General features: G+C 24.5%; 3 protein-coding genes across 3 annotated transcripts; 2 read left to right on the top strand and 1 right to left on the bottom strand.

Annotated features, from left to right (window-relative positions):
* Nucleotides 1–2,658: 2,658 nt before the first annotated feature.
* LOC104645694 (uncharacterized) lies at nt 2,659–5,928 on the top strand. Its single transcript, XM_010317856.3, has 5 exons — nt 2,659–2,825; nt 3,920–4,091; nt 4,207–4,292; nt 4,508–4,599; nt 5,478–5,928. Exons 2-5 carry the CDS (start codon nt 4,002–4,004, stop codon nt 5,732–5,734), a joined length of 525 nt encoding a protein of 174 aa, XP_010316158.1. The 5' UTR covers nt 2,659–2,825; nt 3,920–4,001; the 3' UTR covers nt 5,735–5,928.
* An 8,236-nt stretch (nt 5,929–14,164) lies between these two features.
* On the bottom strand, nt 14,165–14,797 carry LOC101252620 (dirigent protein 19). Its single transcript, XM_004228681.4, has one exon. It carries the CDS (start codon nt 14,775–14,777, stop codon nt 14,199–14,201), a length of 579 nt encoding a protein of 192 aa, XP_004228729.1. The 5' UTR covers nt 14,778–14,797; the 3' UTR covers nt 14,165–14,198.
* Nucleotides 14,798–21,211: 6,414 nt separating this feature from the next.
* On the top strand, nt 21,212–22,812 carry LOC101248128 (uncharacterized). The gene has a single exon (XM_004228665.5). It carries the CDS (start codon nt 21,443–21,445, stop codon nt 22,391–22,393), a length of 951 nt encoding a protein of 316 aa, XP_004228713.1. The 5' UTR covers nt 21,212–21,442; the 3' UTR covers nt 22,394–22,812.
* The last annotated feature ends 309 nt before the right edge of the window (nt 22,813–23,121 follow it).

The following is a 23,121-nucleotide window of genomic DNA, read 5'->3' as shown; positions in this document are numbered from 1 at the left end:
ACTAATATACTCTCTTACGAAATTAATTACTCTTCTATCAAGGATAAATTTTTGGAATCACATGGTTTTAATATGAATTAGCAATTACTCCTTTTTAGTTTGTAATACATTAATTCCTTACAAAGTAATACAAATCGAATACATCGATATGTAGCTCAGATACAGTATAACATAAACAAGATACATAATATGTACGTAGCTCGGATACATTAAAAACTAGGCCAGATACATAATATGTAGCTCGAATACATTAAAAACTAGCTCGGATACATCATAAAATAAACTGGATATATAAAATGTAACTCAAATACATTAATATGTAGTTCAAATACAGTATAACATAAACAAGATACAAAATATGTACGTAGCTCGGATACATCAAAAACTAGGTCGAGTACATAATATGTAGCTCGAATACATCATAAGATAAACTGGATATATAAAATGTAACTCAAATACATTAAACAATGGCTCGAATACATTAATATGTAGCTCATGTACATTAAAGAAATAAGGAATTTTAGAGTTTTTTAGAAATAAAACGGGATATTGAAAATATGTAAAACATAAGAAGTGTATTTCAGTAATTTTTTCAATAGACAATGGGAAAAATATAAAATAAAGAAGAATAAAAATTAAAAGGAGAAAAAAGTAAATGAAAATTACCAGAAATATAAAAATAAAAAAATAAATAAATTAAGCAGTAAAATAAAAGAGGAAAATTGTATTTAATGAGTAGATTTGATTAATTGGACTTTTTGTACGTAAAAAGACAAATATGATATTTGACTATCGTTTGAAACTTTGAAATTTGAGACGTGGTTTTAATTCTTTTTGAAGAAAAAACATTAACTACAATATTATCTCTTATGGTTATAGGTTTGAAATTTTGTTTGGTGAAATTATGTAAAAAAAATAAATAATTTTTTTCCTTTTTTTTTTTTTTTGCAAATAAGTCTTGAATAGCTGATTTATGTGATTAAAAAACATATTGTATCGTTAATTTTAGAAAAGTAAATCATAAATTGTTGAAAAATAATATCAATGCTAATAATTGCATTATGATTTTATTTATTGAATATTAATCTAATAGCTTGTATGTATTTTATGAGTTATTTTCTACTATATTACTCTAATTTGAAATTTTTAATAAAGTCTATTAGTATGAATTCATCTTATAATTTTGTACGTGCAATAATAAACTTTGAATAAATAAATTAGTTTGTTCAATTCACAATTTATTTTAATATAACGTAAATACTGTTAATTTAAGAAAAGTAAATAATTGTTGACGAGCAATATTGATCTTGAAAAATGATTAATTGACACTCACATTTAATAAATGTTAAACAAAATTGTCAAAATAGACAAGTTATTATTGTTGTAATTAGTATTTATGTTATATTTTTACATTTATTAATTTTTCTTCAAAAAATTTAAATATGTTTGATTTTTTTTCTTCCTAACTTCACCTTTTTTTTTGGCTTATTCTTGTGGCTTTTTAATCACTGAAATTTATTTATCAATACTTGAATTTTAAATATTTATCACAATATATAAAATAAAAATTTAAAATATATCATGTTAAACTAAAATTCTCAATGTGATATTATCTGTAATTAATGCTACAAAGACTAGAGAAAAATTTTGAAATAATTTTTTTTTGAGCATTTCCTATATAAATTAGCTGAGCTGAAAAAACAAACACCAAAGGAAAATAAAATGTTGACAAGAAAAGGAAAAGAAAAAATTTCTTCATTTGAGTTTATGTCAAAAAAGAGTTTAAATCAAATATCAAATTTTTCTAGTTTTCTTCAATCAGTGACACCAATTGCTCCCTTAAAACCTCTTTCAGAGGTAATTCATTATTTTTTTAAAGTTTTTTTTTTTTTTGGTTGAGCCTCATTTTGATAATTTCATTGCATCAAAAATAATAATATTGATTTGAGTTTAATTTCGTTTATATAAATTTGTTTCGATGAATTTACTTTAAAAATACTGAAATCAAGTATGAATTTGTCCCTTTTCACTTATGATATGTACAACGATATCATAATTTTTTTTTTACATATATATATATGAATTTTTATTTTTCGCGATAAATTTGATACAAAATCAAATTTTATACTATATATGGGGGTGCGTGTGTGAAAGACTAAGTGAGCAAGCAAGCGAGCGAATGAGTGAAAAATGAGTGTGTGAGAGAAGGAGAAATAGAAAGAGTTTTTTTTGTGTGTGTGTTTGTGTGAGTGAGCGCATGTAAGAGAGAGAGAGAAAAAGTGTGTGTATGCGAGAGAGAGAGAGAGTGTATGTGTGTTAGAGAGAGAAAGATAGTCTGTGTGTGAGTGAGAGAGAGAGTGAGTGTATGTGAACGAGAGCGAGCGAATGTGTGTGAGAGAGAAAGTGTGTGTGAACGAGAGTGAATGAGTGTGTGTGACAGAAAGACCGTGTGTGTAAAGATAGAGAAAGTGAATAATGTGTGCGTGTGTGAGAGAGAAAGAGAGTTATTTTCGCACCAGAAGGGACTGATATATGTCTCTGTGTCTAACCAGATACGTCTTAGTTCTTTCTTTCATTTGCTTTTTTTTTAATTATTTTCATTTATACATTGTATCATTTACTATGTATATGTAATATTTTTTGTAAATTTAGAAGGAAGCAATTGAAAATTTCAAACTTGGAGAATTGTGGGATAGCTTTGAAGAATGGAGTGCATATGGTGTTGGTGTTCCATTAACTTTGAATAATCACAATGTTACTCAATATTATGCTCCCTATTTATCTGCCATACAGATTTATACAGTCCAATCTCCAACAACTCTTAGGTATATATCTAAATTTTATCAACATTTTATTTGTTACTTTCATATAGTTTTTATTTTTTTATTTTATTTTTTATGTTTGAGATTTTATCGTAATATTTTTATGGTGATTTACTAATCTTAATCGTAGTCTGAATTTAACTCTAAATTTTTTACAAGTACCTTTTTTGAGAATTTATCGTAATACTTTTATAGCGACTAAATAACTAATATCATGAGATTTTACGACCCTAGATTTCATCTGCTACTTTCACAATTTTTTTTGAGAATTTACAGTAATATTTTTATGGTGATTTACTAATTGTAATTCTAGTCTGAATTTTACCCTAGATTTTTAGCAAGTACCTTTTTTTAGAATTTATCGTAATACTTTTATAGCGATTAAATAATTAACTATTTTTAGATTTTACCCTAGATTTCATCTGCTACTTTCACAACTTCTTTGAGAATTTATCGTAATATTCTTAGGGCGATTGAGTAATCCAAATTCTTATATGGATTCAACCCTAGATTCCGTCTGCTACTTTTATAAAGTATTTTTTTTTTGAAAATTTATCGAGATTTCTTATATTACTTTGATTAAGTGCTTTTTTTTTGAGAATTTATCGTAATATTTTTAGGGCGATTTGAGTATACCAAATTCTTATATGGATTTAACCCTAGATTCCACCTGCTACTTTTATGAAGTATTTTTTTTGTTGAAAATTTATCGAGATTTCATATATTACTCTCATTAAGTGTTTTTTTTTTAGAATTTATCGTTATATTCTTATGACGATTTTTATAAGTTTAGTTTTTGTATGGATTTTAACCTAGATTCTATTTCCTACTTGCATAAAGTACTTTCTTGTGAATTAATCGTAATGTTCTTATGGTAATTTAATTATCTCAATTCTTATATGAATTTACCTTAGATTTCGTCTGCTACTTTCATAAAGTATTTTTCTTTTAAAAAATTATCAAAATTTCGTATGTTAATACTCTCATTAAGTATTCTTCTTAGAATTTATCGTACTATTCTTATGACAATTTTAATAACTGAATTTTATCCTAGATTTCGTCTGCTACTTTCTTATACACAAAATATTTTTTTTCAGTTCCTGCAAAATCATACCAAAAAACAATAATTCAGAAACTTCAAGTGATAATAATAATTTATCAAATTTCAATACTGAGACAATGGAATATTCAAAAAATCAACTTGGCTATCTCTATCTTGAATATTCTGATGTTTGTGCTTATACTTGGAGACACCCCTTAATAGATAAGGTATGTATATAATTCTAATTTTTAGTTTTATAATTTGTCAAAATTAAAATTATATTTCATTAATTAATTTTTATGATGAAAAATAATATATTGATAATTACTTTTGATGTTTTAGGTAGCTCAAATATACTCCCAAAATCCTGGAATTGTCAAACTAAACAGTGTTGATTTGTCTCCAGCAAGTTGGATGGCTATTACTTGGTATATTTTTTCTAATTTTAAAAAATATTTTATACTATTTTTAAAATTTTGATAATAAATTAATCACTTAGAAATAAAAGACTTATTTATTTTCATGACAAAAAATTATTATGTATGTTAATTAAAAATGATGTTTAATAAAAAAATCTCTCTCATTTTTTTTTTCATTATTTTAACAAAATTTGATTTAATTTTTCTTATTATAATTTTTTTAGGTCTCCAATTGGCTATATACCATTGCTTGGGTTGAGAAAAAGGGTGCCAACATATTTCATTACCTATCATACCTTATCATCACTATTTCAAGGTATGTCTTTAATTTTTGCTAATTTTTTTATATCAAAAAAATTAACCATGACAATATTGAAATTGGTCAAAATATTTTTATAGAAATTCTTTTTAATATAATATCATAATTAAAGTATAAGACAAAATCTATTTCATACAAAAATATCATTTGTTTTATAAAGAGAAAATTACCTCACACATCTACTCAACATACTAATAAATTTTTCATTACATGTATTAAAAGAGGCTCTTTTTTTCTCCTATAATTATGTATAAATTATTAAAGATATATTAATTAATCATAAATGAAAAATGTATGATTCTTTCTTTTATTTAATACAAATAAAATTTTAATTACATGTATTAAAAGAGTTTTTCTCTCTCTATAATTATGTATAAATTATTTTAGATATGATAATTAATCATAAATGAAAAAAAAATATATGATTCTTTCTTTTATTTACTACTAATAAAATTTTAATTACATGTATTAAAAGAGTTTTTTCTCTCTATAATTATGTATAAATTATTTTAGATATGATAATTAATCATAAAATGAAAAATATATGATTCTTTCTTTTATTTACTACTAATAAAATTTTAATTACATGTATTAAAAGAGTTTTTCTCTCTCTCTCTATAATTATGTATAAATTATTAAAGATATGATAACTAATCATAAATGAAAAAAATATATGATTTACTACTAATAAATTTTTAATTACATGTATTAAAAGATTAATTAATCATAAAATGAGATATATGATTGTTGGTTGTGCACTTTTGCTCATTAATCATAAAAATATTGCATTTTTCTTAAAAAAATATAAATAAAAATTGTTAGGCTTAATATTTCAAAATAATTATTTTTAATTTTTTTATGTATTATTATTTCAGAGAACACAAATGATGAAACAAAAGAAGGTGTTTCAATGCTTAAGAAGAAAAATAGTGGAATTCCTCTTCCACCTTTTGGTATTGCATCTTATAAGATGCAAAATGATGTTTACATGGACAAAGCTCAAGCTATTACTAAATATGATGATCTTCATGGTGCTGCAAATTGTTGGCTAAATCAACTTAATTATTACCATCATGATTTTAGAGTTTTCACCTCAAATGCAAAAAATCTAGACTATATTTACTTATTTTAAACTTAGGTTTTTTTTTTTTTTTTAAAAAAAAAAGACTTATGTTGTTGTTTCTAATTAGGGTTTGTAATAGCTAAAATATAAGACTTATGTTGTTGTTTTTAATTTGGGTATGTAATAACTTAAAACTTATGTACTAGTGGTTGTTATGTTTTGAACTTTGTTAAATGAAAAAAAAAAAATAGTAAGTTGTATCATATGGGAGTTTTTAAATATTGCTTACAAAAATATTAGATTTTTTTAGATTATAGTTATATGTGAAATTTTATAATTACTTTTTTGAATAACTAAAAAAAATGGAGTAGCTAAACAGTAAGATTCTTCGCTAATTCTATTTAGAATCGAATTAGCGATGAATTTCTGTTAGTTATGAGCGAAATAGTGATAAAGTTCAGTGTTGAGATTGATTAACTTTTAATTATTTCATGATTAGGAAAATGATATGTCATTAGTAAGTTGTATCATATGGGAGTTTTTAAATATTGCTTACAAAAATATTAGAATTTTTTAGATTATAGTTATATGTGAAATTTTATAATTATATTTTTGAATAACTAAAAAAAAAAATGGAGTATCTGAACAGTAAAATTCTTCGCTAATTCTATTCAGAATCGAATTAGCGATCAATTTATGTTAGTTATGAGCGAAATAGTGATAAAGTTCAGTGTTGAGATTGATTAACTTTTAATTATTTCATGATTAGGAAAATGATATGTCATTAGAAAAAAAATTGAGATTACATAATATCTAAAATAATTTATTTGTGTTTAACTATCCATAGTTATTATATTATATTATAATTATAATACTATATAAACATGAGTGTTATTATTATTATTATTGTCGTTGTTGTTGTTGTTGTCATTATTGTTATTATTATCTTATTTAAAACATTTTTGTTTAGATATACCATTTTGTCACAAGAATATAGTTACTTGTTATACATGAATTTGAATAAAAAGGAAAAAATAACAAAGGGAAGACTTGGTGAGAAAAAAAATATGAGAAGAAAAAGTGAAAATATTTTCTTCTTCAATTTAATTCTTTTTAGAAATATATTAAATCAATTGACAAAATTTAAGAGTTCTTTTTAATTAGTGACACCAATTGTTTTTTCAAAAGCTCTACCAATAATATAATTTCATTTTGTAAATAACTATTTTTATTTTGAGTTCTCATATCAATCATCTTATTCCTAAAAAAAATGGTATCTCAATTCTAATCAATATAAGTTTGATACAAAGATTTACCCATCATTATAGATTAGAAAGCATTTATAAAAGATTAATATTATTAATGTACAAAACATAAACTCTTGTTAATTTAAGATTAAAAGTCTAACTAAGCCTGTCAAATCTAATACAATCTTATTTTTAGAAAAAAATGACAAGAATTAACTATATATCACGATACATTTATACAATTTATCCAAAAACACAATATTAAAAAAATAACAAGAAATCAAAAATATTTTTTTGATAAATCAATGTCTTGTTAACATTTCTATAAATGTGGTGCACATGACCTCAAGACGAAACTTGAAATTATTTTCTTTAATTTTAATATTATAGTGATGATAAGTACCTCAAAAATAAAATTATATGGTATTTGATTAAATTATATTGATAGAATAAGAAAATGAATTTATACTTTTAAATCCCACATAAAAATGTAAAAATTGAGTTGGATGTTTTTTATTTCGAAAGTATCTTCACGTACTATTAAGCAATAGAATTATATTTATATACCTCCTCAATCTATGTTCGAAATCTCAGAGACACACTTATACTATATTAAGTAACTATTACCCCCGAACTTATTTTATTAATAATTTTCTATCCTTTTTTCGATCTACGTGGTACTATCTTGTGGGCTTAGTGTTGGTTGACTTTTTCTTTTACGCTAGTGCCGCGTAGGCCGAAAAGGGGTAGAAAATTACTTATATAATAAATTTAGGAAAAAATAGGACCTTTAGTATCGTATAAATGCGTTTTTAGGATTTCGGACATAGATTGAGGTGGTACTTGTGCATTTTTCCTATATATATAAGTAAATAAAGAAAATATTTTTATAGTAGTGCAAATTAATTAATTAATTATTACTTTACAATTACTACGATAAAGTTTGATGATTAAACATCCAGATTAAGTAAAACTAAACAATAGTTTAGTTAACGTAAATTAAGATTAAAGGAAATAAGAAAGAGATTGCTTTGTTGATAATTTTTTTTTTTTAAAAAAAAAATTGCTTTGCATAAAAAAAAAAAACAATATGTTAATACCATGTGGTATCTTTTTTTTTTAAAAAAAAAAATGCAAGTAGAAACCTAAAAGGATATGAAAAATATTCAAGCAAGCATATCGATTTATCAGTGTACATAACTCAAATTAAAAAATTTAGTTTTTTTTTGGTGACATGTAACAAAAATCTAGATTATATTTACTTATTTTAACCTTATGTTAAAAAATAAGACTTATGTTGTTGCTTTTAATTTGGTAATGTTTTGAACTTTGTTAAATGAAAAAATCAGTAATTATATCTATCATATGGGAGTTATTTTAATATTGCTTACAAAAATAGTAGATTATACTTATGTTAAATTTTATAAATATTCTTTTGACCAACTAATAAAAATTTGAATTTAGTGATGGATAAACAACAATTTATCACTTATCTATTTTGAATTGATTTAGCGATGGATTAATTCTGCTAATTATGATTCATAGCTAATTTGAAAGTGTTAAGACTGATTAATTTTTCTCATCGTGATTTTAATGTTTTCACCTCAAATGCCCCCAAAAAAATCTAGAGTATTTTTAACTTATTTTAAATGAGTAATTTCAAAATTGCTTACAAAAAAATTGGATTTTTTAAGATTATATTTGTATATGAAATTTTATAAATAATTCTTTTGAATAACTAAAAAAATAGAATTTAGTGATGGATAAACAATAAAAATTATCGCTAATTCTATTTTGAATTGATTTAACGATGAATTTTCGTTAGTTATGAGTGAAATAGCAATAAAGTTCATAGCTATACCATAGTGTTGAGTTTAATTAATTTTAATTATTTCATGATTAGGAATTTGATATGATCGTTAGAAAAAAAATATGATATTACATTATCTAAAATAATTTATTTGTGCTTAAACTATCCCTAGTTATTATATTATAATTAAATTATATAAAATCGCGAGTATTATTATTGTTATTTTTTTAATATTTAGATATGCAATTTCCTTAGCAGAATTATATTTATCAAGTGATAATTACTCATTATATATTGATTTAAATAAAAAGGAAAAAATAACAAAGAGAAGACTAATGAGAAAAAATATGAGAAGAAAAAAAAAACATTTTCTTCTTCAATTGAATTCTTTTTAAAAAGAGATTAAATCAAATATCGAAATTTAAGAGTTCTTTATAATGAGTGACACCAATTGTTTTATCAAAAGCTCCACCAATAATATAATTCATTTTAGAAATAATACTTTTATTTTGAGTTCTCATTTCAATAATCTTATTCCTAAAATAAATACAAAATAAAATGGAATCTCAACCCTAATCAATATATATAAGTTTTATACAAAGATAGATAAAAAAAATTATTAAAAAAAGATTTCTTTGACATGTTCTAATCGTCAACTTTCTTTTTTATCTAACACTTGATTTATGCAGACGTATCAGTCAGATTTGTTGGACCTGTTCATTTAACATGTTCCAATCGTTAGTTTTCTTCTTCATCAACACTTGATATAGACATGCACGTCAGTCAGTTTCGTTGGATCTGATCCTTTGACATGTTTCAATCGTCAGTTTTCTCCTTCTTCTTCAACACAAAAACATAAATTCTTATTAATATAAGATTGAAATTCCAACTAAGCCGGTCAAATATAATAAAATCTTATTTTTTTTAATCAACTACAAGTGCTTATGTATCGTACACTTATATAATTTATCGAACACAATATTGAAAAAAATAACAACAAACTTAAAATTTATACTCTTGTTTTAATATGATAAGTACCTAAAAAATAAAATTATATAGTAATTGATTAAATTGTATAGGAAAACAATTTTATACTTTTAAATCCCATATAAAAAAAGAAAAAAATTGAGTTGAATGTTTTTTACTCCAGAAATATCTTCACATACTTCTCAATGTTACGATAGTCTGTTTGATCAAACAAATAATTAATCAAAACATTAATATTAAGAACCATGTGAAAAACTTCTGAAGTAGATAAAATCCAACTCAGAACAAATAAGAAGAATGTAAATAATGAATTTGAATGAAGAAATATAGTTGTATTTATAGGTACATTTGTAGAGATTATTGAAAAGAATATTAATTGTTTAGTTGAAGGAATTTATTACAAAATTGAAGTTTTTAATGATAATTAATCACAATTAACTAATAGTATTTAGAAAGATTAAAATTTGGTCATTTTAATTTAATGTAAATTTTGAGTTTTAAGAGTTATTAATGTGAGTCAAGGTTTTTTTAAATATTTTGTTTTCTTAAAGACTAATTCAGCTTAAAACAAAAATTAGACATATATTTTCTTGGTTTCTCACTCATTTTTCAATATTCACATTGACACATTATTATATATGGATTCGTGTTGCGTAGAGCCTCATTTAGAGTGAAACATTTTCTATCAAGATTCTTTTTCATATATAGGACTCAAATTTGAGATTTCTAGGGTCTGATTAAGCGATAGAATTATATATATATATATATATATATATATATATATATATATATATATATATATATATATAAAATCTTTATATTATTAGTACAAATTAATTAATTAGTTATTACTTTACAATTACTACTATGAAGTTTGATGGTTAATCATCCAGATTAATTCAAACTAAACAATAGTTTAGTTGACGTAAATTAAGATTAAAGGAAATAAGAAAGAGATTGCTTGGTTGATCATCTTTTTTATAAAAATAAATAAATATTGCATTGCAAACAAAGAAAATAAAAATCAATATATTAGTACCACGTAGTATTTTTATTTTTATTTGATAAAAAGAACAAATATACAAATAGAACTTAAAAGGTAGTGGTAAATATACTTAAACTTGAAAATAAAAAAATGAAACTTATTTGGTTACACTACGATTATAATTAAATAATGCTGAATAATATGATACCATATATATATATATATATATATATATATATATATATATAAATATAAATAATGAGATTATTAAATATAGATTATATAAAAATAACATAAAATCATGTTTACGTCGATAAATATTGATATTATTTACGAAAAATTCTATATACGTCTATGATCACACTTCCCTTTAATAGGGAAACTAACTTTATGAACAAACTTTATTGTCATAACTTGCCTAGAATGTTAAGGTTTCTTCAATTAAACAATAAAATTGTGACAACTTAGAAGTCCAGATAAGTAAACATAACATCTAGGTTGTTAATTTTTTAAAAAAGAAATAAAATAAAATCTCCAACTATATATATATATATATATAGTAGAAATAAATGATTTTCTAGCACAAAGATGGAGGATATTTATACTACATAAACTAACCCTTCATTTTCCATCTCTATTCAATCTCACAATAAGGGTTTTTGTAGTACAGAATAACATTGTCGGTTGTTGTTTCATTCATCAACACAATCTTACCGTTTCTGAAATTTGTAGCAAGTGTTTCATCCGCTACCTTTACCTTTAGTTCAGATCGAATTAGAATGAAACAGATTAATTAAAGAAAGATGGCAAAGTTGGTGGGGCATGTAGGGACAGGTCTTGGTTTCTTTCTAATAGGTATTTGGCACTTGTTTCACCATATTAAACTACATGTTTTGCACCCAAATGGCTACACATCTTTACTATGGTTTCCAACTCCAAAAATAAGACATTTTGAACTTTTCTTGATTATGTGTTTTACCTTAATTTTCTTGTTAATGGAAATTTTTGGTAATCATAATCTACTAAATTTAGATGGAACAATCCCTTCTAACCATCTTCATTATCTTGAACATTCATGTATATCTTTATCTTTATTTATTTATTCATTTTTCTCCATGTTAATTGACAAATTTGCCCCTACAATCCATTCCCAAAATGGACTTACAAATTTTCTTGCATCAATTGCTTTTGGTCAAGAATTACTTTTATTTCATCTTCACTCAAGTGACCATATGGGGGTTGAAGGACAATACCATTGGCTTTTACAAATAGTAATTTTTGTGTGTTTAATAACTACCCTTTTGGGAATTCCATTTCCAAATAATTTCTTGAATAATTTTGTGAGATCTTATAGTATTATGTTTCAAGGACTTTGGCTTATGGTCATTGGTGTTATGCTTTGGACACCAAAATTTATACCAAAAGATTGTTTTATTAACTTGGAGGAAGGGTATCAAGTTGTTAGATGTCATGGACATAAATCACTTGAAAGAGCAAAATCATTAGTGAATATTGAATTTAGTTGGTATATTATTGGAACCACTTTTTTAGTGGTTTCTCTTTATTTGATTTGTTTCAAGATTTTCACAAAAAATATTAATGTTGAGTATCAATCCTTAAAAAATAATTTTGAGGATAATCAAGAAGTGGATTTTGTGGATGTTGAAGATCAAAAGAGAAGTGAATTGAAGAAGAAGTTTGTTGAAATGGGAAAAGTGTTTGCTACATAATTGACAAGATTATTATTATTATTATTATATATTATATATATATATATATGCAAGAAATGAAGAATTCATTATTATAGCAAGGATTGGAATGTAAAAAAAAAAAGGTGGGGGTGGGGATGTTTGGTGATGATTGTATATTTGTTTTTAGTTATGGGTAGAAGATAGTTTTAGGGTCCAATCGAAAATAGTCCTTCTGTCTCTACGAGATAGAAATAAGATCTATGCGTAATCTATTCTTTCAGATTTCATCCCTGACATAGTACATATGGTATGCTACATTGTCATTGTTGTTGTTACATAAAAGGGGAGAATGAAAAAAATTATGTATATATGAATGTTACACACAGAATTTTTTTAATATAAATGTATTATTTATTTATTTATTTATTTTTGTAGTAGGTCTTATGGTCTAGTTAATATGAAATTATTTGATCGAATACAAAGTGATATCTAATTAAAAAAATAAATAATTGTGTAACATCTACAATCAATTATTGGTATCGACAAATGGGCACGCGACTCACATTATTTATTAAATAACGGATAATCATAAGTTAGATAAAACAGAATAAATAATCAATTTTACTCACCATTTTTAATATGGATATTAAAAAAATCGATAGAGTAATGTAAATTCTCATAATTTTTAAATGAAAAGTTAAAATTAAAGAGTTGATATAAAAATAAAGACACGGAGAGGAGAAGAGGGGGGGGGGGGTCCCTTCAAAATATAGTGTTATCTTTAATTATTATAACTCACAAACTCTAAACATTATGAAAATTTCACTCCACTAATCTATCATATGTTTTTGTATGTTAAAAAAAAAACAAAAATAGTGCCATTGACACTAAAGTTTCTCCAAATATAATGATTTCTTACCCTAACCTTTTTAAAATTTCCAACTTGGTGTCCTTTTGGAGTCTAATAAATTAAATTTGAGATGACGTAAAGTTCTCATAAAGTTTTTCTCACTCTTGTGTATACAGTAAATTAAGTAGCTTTACATTTTTGAACGATTTTATTTTTAGAAATATATTTATAATAACATGTTTTTTTTATTCAGATTCAATTTAAGACTCGAAACTTCATTAAGATAATAACCTACGATGTTTAGGAAGTGCATTTCGTTTGCATTATATTTACGTGTTATAATTAGCACATTTTCATTATACATTGTAAAATTTTCCAACTAAGCAGTGTCATGAAGTGACACAACTTACTCACAACCCATAGACTAGCACATACACTGAATTTATGCAGCTCTGTTCATCAAAATTGAGACAGATACAAATAAATCATCAAATGTTGTTGTAGACATTGAAATTTTATGGAATTCTACAAGATGCGTTCAATTCGAGTTGGGACTCTACAAATTGTGTTCAAATCAGGTGTATTGAAGAAGTCTTTGATGTGATGACTTTCAAATTTTGGGGATAATAAGTGTTCAACTTTAGAAACTTATTTAATTCGTTACTTAATAAGTTTTGAGCTTCCGCATTTTTGGTATTCACAGATACATTATGATATATGTTGGGGGTTTAGATTCTTTGGTTCGCCCACTTAGGAGGTCAAGTGTGGATGCTGCTCACGACGTATTTTGGATCGTAACATCAACAAAATTTTACCTGCTATTTTGATCAATAAAATTATGTTTCTTTTTATTTTTTTGTATAGTTTATTTATTTTTCATATGTTTAAAGTTTGTTGCAAACAGTTGTCTTTACTAAAATCACACAAAATTGACATAAGATAATAAGAACAATTAGTTGAATATTAATAGTGTAACACATAAACATCATATTGAACAATAGCATCCTTAGTTGTCACATTCAATGAGATAGTCCTAGCTTGAACATACCCTCTAGCAAATCGGAAAAGCCCACTTCCGCCGATCACCGGCATCTCGCGGACGATCTCGACTATCGAATTTCGACCAAGCACCGCCAACGAGCTACCGTTATATTTCCCTTCAATAAAATTAAAATTCATGATCATTAATAAACTCAATTCACTTAACGCAGACAAACCATAGAATCCTTGTGCCCGTCCAATAATCTTGGAACTCAATTTTGGTCCTAGGGTTAGGGCATTATCTATCATGTTGACCATGCCAAAACCTGTTTTTGGGGTATTTTTCTGTGGTGGTACGATCATAATTGATGTTGGTTTCGTGCCACTAAGGATATCATGAAAATAAAATTTGAAATGGCTAAGTTTTTCCCTTTTTAGACTCATAAACTCTTTATTTATAGATATTTCGAACGAATTTTCATCTTTTTTTCCGATAATCGGAAAAACTACTAGAGATAGGAGAATGAAGATTGTACCAAAGAAGTGTAGGAGTTTAGCCATTGAAGTGGAATTTTTTTTTATGATATGTGAAGTATTGGAACAATCTATTTATAGATGGTCAAGTTACAATGTTCAATTATTTTAATATGAAAAAAAATTAAAAGTAATGTTATAGTGGTTAAAGGGTATACCAATTACAATAATTATGAAAAAGAACATAGGTTTATGATTTTACTGTATATTATAATGTGTGAAGTAAATAGTAAATTTTTGAAATAAGGTTGTAAATTATTTTTAAAATGATAACCATAGTTGATTGTCTGATTTGATTAATTTATAATAGTATAATTTGTAAATATTTTTTCTCAATTAATTTTTACTATGAATAAATACAATATGATAGAATCGTACCATTCGATGTTAATATGAATTGAGTCCAAATAAATTTTTACTCGTAAAACTGTTTAACCAAACATTTAAATAAATAGATTTTTACATAAGTAACTTATTTAAAAGATAATATAGATCAATTATATGATTATATATAATTATACACATATATTATATATAGATTATGTGTACATTAAATATTCACTAAGTACATTTATTTATTAATTATAATTATAATTACATCATGTGAATTGTATATATATTTGTTTGTTTATTATAATCATATATATGTAAAAGGTTTCTTGCACCAAACTTTACGTTTCAAATGTCATTAAGTGTCTCACAACTTGTCTACTATATGATGATGGACACTTAATGGCATTTTAGGTGTGTAAAAATCGATTTAACAGATAAATAAAATTGATAAAAATGTTATTAATTTATTGATATAGGGTTATTAGATTAATAAAATTTTAAATGATTTTGTGAACTCTTTTATTGGGTTATTAGTTTTATGATTTCTGTTGATGGTGAAACTGATAACCCGATGAGATTATATTAAAATTACTGTTTTACTCCTTATTATATAACTATGACTTAAATATTTTACCAATCATATTTTTGTAAATTTTAGTATTACTTTCGATTGTAGGGAATACTAACTCTCCATTGTGATACCTTCTCTCTTTTCGACATAAATTAGTATTACCTTCTCTTTTCTCAATTTTAGATTTGATTGTAACAAACAAAAATAGTTGTTTCCTCAATTTATTGCGTGAGTCTTAAGAAGGAATTAGAATAATTTCATGTCTTAAATAAAGTGATCAACGTTTTAGAAATTTTTATTGGACATCTATTCCACTATTATTTCTATTTTTACGAACATATGATCATATGAGCATTTTTTTATCGGTTAAACTGAAGATCGGTCTATTAAGAATTAAAAACTGATAATAAATATCTTATTGGTTTAGATATTAGATTAGCATATTCAAAAATTAGATATCGATAAATCAAACCACTAATATGTAAAACTAATCTGAAGTGTCCGATATAGATCTCTAGAAAAATTTTTGATGGCCTACACAAGTGAACTCGTTATTCTTCTCATCAAATGCATAATAGATTTTTTGACGAATGTCCTGATACACTTCAAAAAAACTTGTCCAACACCTTCACAATTGAAAGAAGTATATATCATTTGAAAGTTAAGACTCTTCTTCTGTTTTACGAATCCTACCACTACAAAAAAATGACAAGATAAAAATGAATTGGATTAGGACTAACATAAGGGTCATTTGGTAAAGATTTATGGATTAAATTTACAACTTTTGAAAGGCCTAATTTGAAGAAAACTAAAATAAGTGTCCAATTTTTTTGGGCTAAGTTTAGTAAATGAGCCACAATAAAAGATAAAATTCACCAAGCTACTTTTAAATGACTATAATTCACAAATAAACACTTTTTAGTCCTTGTAATTAAAAATTTATCAATGTCTCAAAATTTCAAATTATGTCTTGGAGTTTTATATATAATATATAAAATTTCATGATAATAATTATTCTTTGGGACTACGGTTAAAAGTAGTTAATTGCGATAATTCTACCTTTCTAAAATTATATTCTCTGTTAAAAGTGTAATTAATTTAGCCATCAAACTGAAGTGGATGGAATTTAAAGAAATATCTCCAAAAAAAAGGCCATAGGTGCAAATAATCCAAGCAATTTCAATTTGATAAAGTTAAGGTTAATATTAACAAGTTATTTAAAGAAAATAAAATTACACATTATTAAAAACAAAAGCTTAAATTACATTATATGGCAAATCACAATTAACTTTTTAACCACTATTAACTTTAGCAACAATATACATGTATATATATAGTTATATAGGTGAGAATATTAAGAAACTTAGAGACACAAAGTTGGCTATCTGTTAAAGTATTTATTAGGTCATGTTAGGGTAAAATTCTAGAGAATTCTTGATGCTTCAATAATATACTACATATAGTTATTAATAATATCGAGCGTAGCTTGTATAATCTTGCTCATATTTCGATCTTAATGTTAGGATAAAGAAAGACGAGCGTGATAGGCTAATAATCAATAAAAAAATTATTTATTCATGATGAATCTTCGTAACAGTATTAATCTCAACGTGTTTGATATTAAGGCATAATTATTGTTTGTTAGTGGAATTAGATACTAAGTTAGTTAATATTAGGCTAGAAAGCCAACACTCATAAAAAGGTATAAAAGTAAATGAATTTTAGTGAAAAATTAGGAGAATTCTTGATGTTTTAAGAATAGTAGTTAACAATTTCTAATTAATGCAATTTTTTAAAAAAGAGAATTGGTGAGGTTTAGTAGAAAGTTCTTTAATTATCAATAAAATTAATTAAAGGTGAGATTACCATGACAACTTTCAAGAAAATATATCTAAAAAATGTCATTTTTAGACAATTCTTTTTCTTTCAATTTTGGCAAGAATATTTCTTTAAGAATAAACATATTGTTAACAAAAGTCTATCAAAAATTAGCTCTTTAAAATATTTTAATAGAATATCTATCGAAAATTTTATATTTATAATTGATCTTCATAAATTTCTTTTACATGTTTTTGATAAGTATGTATATTTGATTATTTTATATAAAAATAGTCAACTTATAATTGGACACTTACATTTTTATTCATCTTGGAATTAGCTATACATGTCTTAAATTACATGAAAATAATTAGCAAGAAGTTAAGTCAAAATGGAGGATAATAATCTTGTTTAACAAGCAAATAAGATTTTTTTTTTTAATTAATCCTTTAGTCAAAGCAAAATAATTTTTTTTCTTCTTTCTTTTGGGAGATTAACATTATCCATATTTACATTAAAATCTTTGATAGCTAATCCATATCTAAATACTCTCTCCCTCCGATATTATATGTCATAATTTCTATTTTTAAAGTCAAACTATAAAAACTTTGACTAACATTTTAAGATGTATTTTTTCGTCATTTTAATATACAAAAAAAATTGTAATCTATAGTACTTTTCATATAGTTGCAGAATATCTAATTCTTTTTTTAAAAAAATATTGAATTAATGTAATCTAATTTAAATTTAAAAATTAGTCAAATTGACTTTCGTAAAACGCAACATGACAAATAATTCCGGACGGAGAAAGTAAAAGTGAAAAGTTAAAGAGTTCTATAAAGTCAAGCTCATAATTTATCAATTCATTTTTTTTGAGTTAAAGTTTATAGATATACTTACAGTAATTTTAGCGATTTAGATAGAATTTTAAAAAGATTAAATCTTTCGAAAAATTGAGTATAAATTCTTTTATTTAAAATAAATAATCAAAAATTAATTTAACTGCCATTTTTTATGAGTTTTATATCTCAATTATTCTTTATTCTCTTTATCTACCTCAATTAATAGTTGATATATAAAACTCATAAAAATATAATAATTTAAATGATAAATGAGAATCAAAAGCCATCAGAAAATATGACCCTTTTGACTATTAATTATGTTTGAAAATTATATAGAATTCAAAAATACTTTTCCATATTTTTTTTTTACAGGAGGTAAAAACAATTTTTGTTTGAAATTAAAATAGAGAAGTACAAGTTTGACCTTTTGAAATTAGCTAGGAAACACAAATGATACTCGTGATTGTTCTTAATTATTTTTACATTGTGACCAAATTGACTTCCAATTATTCAACACATATATAAATGTATAAAAAAATCAACAAAAATATATAATTTTTGGTGATTTAGAGTAAACATACTTCTCGTTAAAAAAAATGGTGTATATATGTTCACGTCGTTCAATAAATAATGTATATATATCCTTATTTTCAAATAAATAGTGCATGTATATCTTCGATATCTAACAAATGATGCATATTCACACTTTTTGTTAACATATATAGTTAAAAAAAATTAAGACTATTTTTTATTTCTAGAAATGCTACGAGACTTAAAAAGTAATCTTAATTTTTTTTTTACCGTTCCAGACTAGACATACTGACTCTAGTCAAACTTATTTTATAACTGAGTAGAAGAGGGAGATTGATTTTCTTTTCATTTGTTCGAATCTAGAAGGGTAAAAAAAATTAGGTAACACGATTTTAAACAGAAAATAATATTTTTGAATTAAAAAAATACTTCTAAATTTTTTTTAAAAAATTTAGTAAGTATAAGTTTGTTAATAGAAAATAATAAACGCTCACTATTTGTTAGAAAATAGAAGTATATATACATTATTTTTTAATGAGGTATATATCCGTTCTAAATTCAAATGGAGTGTTTTTTGCCTTTTTTTAAAGATAAAAATGACTTTTAAAAGCAAATTAAAACACCACATTAATATAATAAGACACATAAAAGAGGTAATATGATGTAACTGATTAGATAACATAAATTATATTTAATTATGTAAAAGTATTTTTTTTCATCATTAGTAAGAAGAAACACCAAAAGAGACCTGTAATTACTTGGTTTTTCTTATTTTAGACAAAGTATTTTGAGGTCACTAATGATCACATATAACTTTTACTTTTTAATCACCAAACTTTATATATATATATATATATATATATATATATATTAAATTCTTTATTAGTCATAGACAATTTAGGATATGATCATCACAATCAGCGAGTTAAAGACGTAAAAGGGTTATCTAAGTATTTGTCGTTGAAATTTATATTATGTATAAAATTAAAATTAGATATTTTATCTTTTTACTTTTTTTTATACTTTAATTTTTTCGATAAATATTGATTAATATGATGAATATATACTCGATATCTCTTCCTAAGTCCATTAACACATTTTTATAAAAATAATTCTTTGTAATAATATCTGATTATAATAACTATATTTCATGTGAAATCAATTTTTCATTTTATATTGTATCATACATTCCTTACAACAATATTATTTTTGCTATAAAGTAGAAAAAATTACGGAAATTACGAAAGAGACTAAAGGTTTGTTTGATTTGAATATAAGTTATAATAAGATTAGTTATGATGAAATTATTTATACTAAGATTAGTTATTCTAAAATTATTTTTTATTGACCGTTTAATTTATTATACTAAAAATAATATTCATGACACACTTTCGAAAAATAAATTACTTATTTACAAAAATATCCCTCCAACAAAAATTTTTGACTGCTCAAACAAATTTTTCTACTTTTGTTTAATTACATGCTAAATCACAATTTTCACTTTTTATTATTTGCCATGTCATATTAATGATTTTCTTTACAAAAATTATTTGATCTAGAATATCATTTACTTTATTTGATCATATCGTAATATGAAATGTTGACATTAACAAATGAATTAAATGTTTTTTAAATTCCCTTATGAGTTGGATTAACACGAATTCAAAGCAAACACACATAAAACGTATCAACTAAACTTTTGTTCATAATATTTAATTTATAATATTAATTAGCTTGATCATGTAATATTGTCTTAATATTATACTACATTTTTATATTGCTAGGAATCGATATTTAATAATATAAGATATTGAAGTACAAGCAAAAGGTGCAATATTAATATATAGAGTTTGGAGGGTAATTTTGTCATTTAATAAGTTTATTTCATATCATGACAAAATTATCATATCTATTAATTATTTATCTCGAGATAAGTCATCTCTGACTTGTGATTAAATAATAAAAAATGATTCATCAGTTTATATATTTATGATAGGATTATTATATGACTTAAGAGGAACTTATTCGATATTAATTATTAATCTCGAAATAAATTATCTCTCACTTATAATCTAACCAACAATTATATATATATATATATATATATATATATATATATATACAACATACACACATCAAAATACACACTTAATTTTCCTTATAATTTATTTGATTGTGTGTATGTATATATATATCATAATTAAATTAAAATAACCTATTATCTTCTAGAAAATAGCTACCTCATCCAACTGTTAAAATCAGATAAGTTTTATTAGTCAACTCTTGATGCAAAATGTTAATTGTATTCTTAATTAAAGCCCAAAAAATTCAAACTTTTACTTAATTAATTTAACTAACCCCTTATAGAAGTCTCTAGAGACCTTCATAATTCTCTTAATTTTTGTACCCCCCACCCCCCTATCACAAACCCTTTATATAGCTCATTTTCTTTTCCCTCTCTTTTCCATCTCTATTTTTCCAAAATCAAGAAGAAGCAAAAGTGGTTATATTTTGCAACTTTTACAAGTTTATTCAAGACCAAGAAGAAGCAAAAGGGGTTATATTTGCAACTTTAGCTAGGGTAAGAATTTGCAAAAATGGGCACTTTAGTGGGACATGTAGCACCAGGGTTTGGCTTCTTTTTAATTGGTATTTGGCATTTGATTAATCATATTAGATTGCATGCTTTGCATCCAAAATCATACACTTCTTTGCCTTGGTTCCCAACTCCAAGAATTAGGTACTTGGAACTTTTCTTGATTATAGGGGGTTGTTTGGCTTCAATTTCAATGGAACTTTTTATTGGTCCAAAAAAACATCAACCTTTAGATATTGATGGAACTATCCCTTCTAACCATCTACACAATTTTGAACATTCAAACATCTCCTTAACTTTCTTTGTGTATGCACTTTTCACCATAATCTTTGACAAAGTTACACTTCAACCCCAAACAAAATATGGGATGACACAATTACTTGGAGCTATAGCTTTTGGTCAACAACTTTTGCTTTTCCATCTTCACTCTAGTGACCACATGGGAGTTGAAGGACAATATCATTGGCTTTTACAAATAGCCATTTTTGTGTGTTTAGCCACTACCCTTTTGGGAATTCAATTTCCTAAGAGTTTCTTGAATAGTTTTGTGAGGTCTTATAGCATTATGTTCCAAGGGATTTGGCTTATGGTTATGGGATTTATGCTTTGGACACCAAAATTCACCCCAAAAGGTTGTTTTATCAACTTTGAAGAAGGTCATAAAGTGGTTAGATGTGAAAATCATGAAGCACTTGAAAGGGCAAAAGCTTTAGTGAATATACAATTTAGTTGGTATATAGTAGGGATCACAATATTTTGTGTCACCCTTTACTTGATTTTAATCAAGATTTTCCAAGAGAAGGTTGAGTACCTATCTTTGAATAGCAAATTTGAGGAAGTGGAAGATGATTTGGAGGATGTTGAGGCTCAAACGACTAGCAAAAATGGTGCGTCAAATAGGTTTCTTGAAATGGGAAAAATGTTTGCGTCTACCTCAGATATGGAAAGATGAAAAGAAGAGAAACAGTAATCAAAAACACTATACTAATTGATATTTCTCAATCGACTTCAAGTTATATCGATTTTATTATTAATTTTCATTTTTTAGTAGAAAGAAAATTATTTGTACAAAAAATAAAGATTTGGTTAGGTAGGGGTGTTTGTTAAGGTAGGGGTGTATGTTAATTTATTTGTTTTAATTAATGCCACAGTAAAATAATTGTTGGCTTTGTGAAATAAAAAAAAAAAAAGAACCAACAAAAAAAGGAGGGAATTTGGTTCAATATTTGTGTGGTTTATATTGGTAGCTTGTCAAAGGGGGGCAAAGCTATAAATGTTAAGAAAAAATTAGTGTAGTTAGGGAAGTTTGTATAATTTGTAATTAAATGTTTTTTATTTAGTTAATTTATTATAGAAATCATGTATTTCTTATATTCGAATTTTCAGTTACTCACTTTTGTGAAAGTTTTATTATTATGCAAAATTATTATTATTATGAAATGAGGATGAATGATATTGAAGGATATCAGGAGTAGAATAAGTATTTTTATTTTATCTTTCAAATTAGAAATTATGATGTTGAATTCGAGTTCTTTATTATAAGTTAATAAATCATATCTATCCTATTAATGAAATAAGGGTGAGCGAAGCCTATCAGAATTAATAGGTTGTATGAACTTGGACATATTTATTGACGACTTTTTGTTTCTTACTCCATATATGATATTCACTTTGATCTGA

The sequence above is a fragment of the Solanum lycopersicum genome, chromosome 1 (assembly GCF_036512215.1).
Source record: "Solanum lycopersicum chromosome 1, SLM_r2.1".
In the NCBI taxonomy this organism is placed as follows: domain Eukaryota; kingdom Viridiplantae; phylum Streptophyta; class Magnoliopsida; order Solanales; family Solanaceae; genus Solanum; species Solanum lycopersicum.
Note: the sequence above shows the minus strand (reverse complement) of the source record. Positions and strands in the feature narration are given on the sequence as shown.

What these genes read in the sequence shown, in the direction of transcription:
- LOC104645694 (XM_010317856.3), top strand. Translation starts at nt 4,002, where the DNA reads ATGGAATATTCAAAAAATCAACTTGGCTATCTCTATCTTGAATATTCT. An exon ending in GACACCCCTTAATAGATAAG is followed by an intron (nt 4,092 to 4,206) that starts GTATGTATATAA and finishes TTGATGTTTTAG; the next exon opens with GTAGCTCAAATATACTCCCA. An exon ending in AGTTGGATGGCTATTACTTG is followed by an intron (nt 4,293 to 4,507) that starts GTATATTTTTTC and finishes TAATTTTTTTAG; the next exon opens with GTCTCCAATTGGCTATATAC.
- LOC101248128 (XM_004228665.5), top strand. Translation starts at nt 21,443, where the DNA reads ATGGGCACTTTAGTGGGACATGTAGCACCAGGGTTTGGCTTCTTTTTA.
- LOC101252620 (XM_004228681.4), bottom strand. Translation starts at nt 14,777, where the DNA reads ATGGCTAAACTCCTACACTTCTTTGGTACAATCTTCATTCTCCTATCT.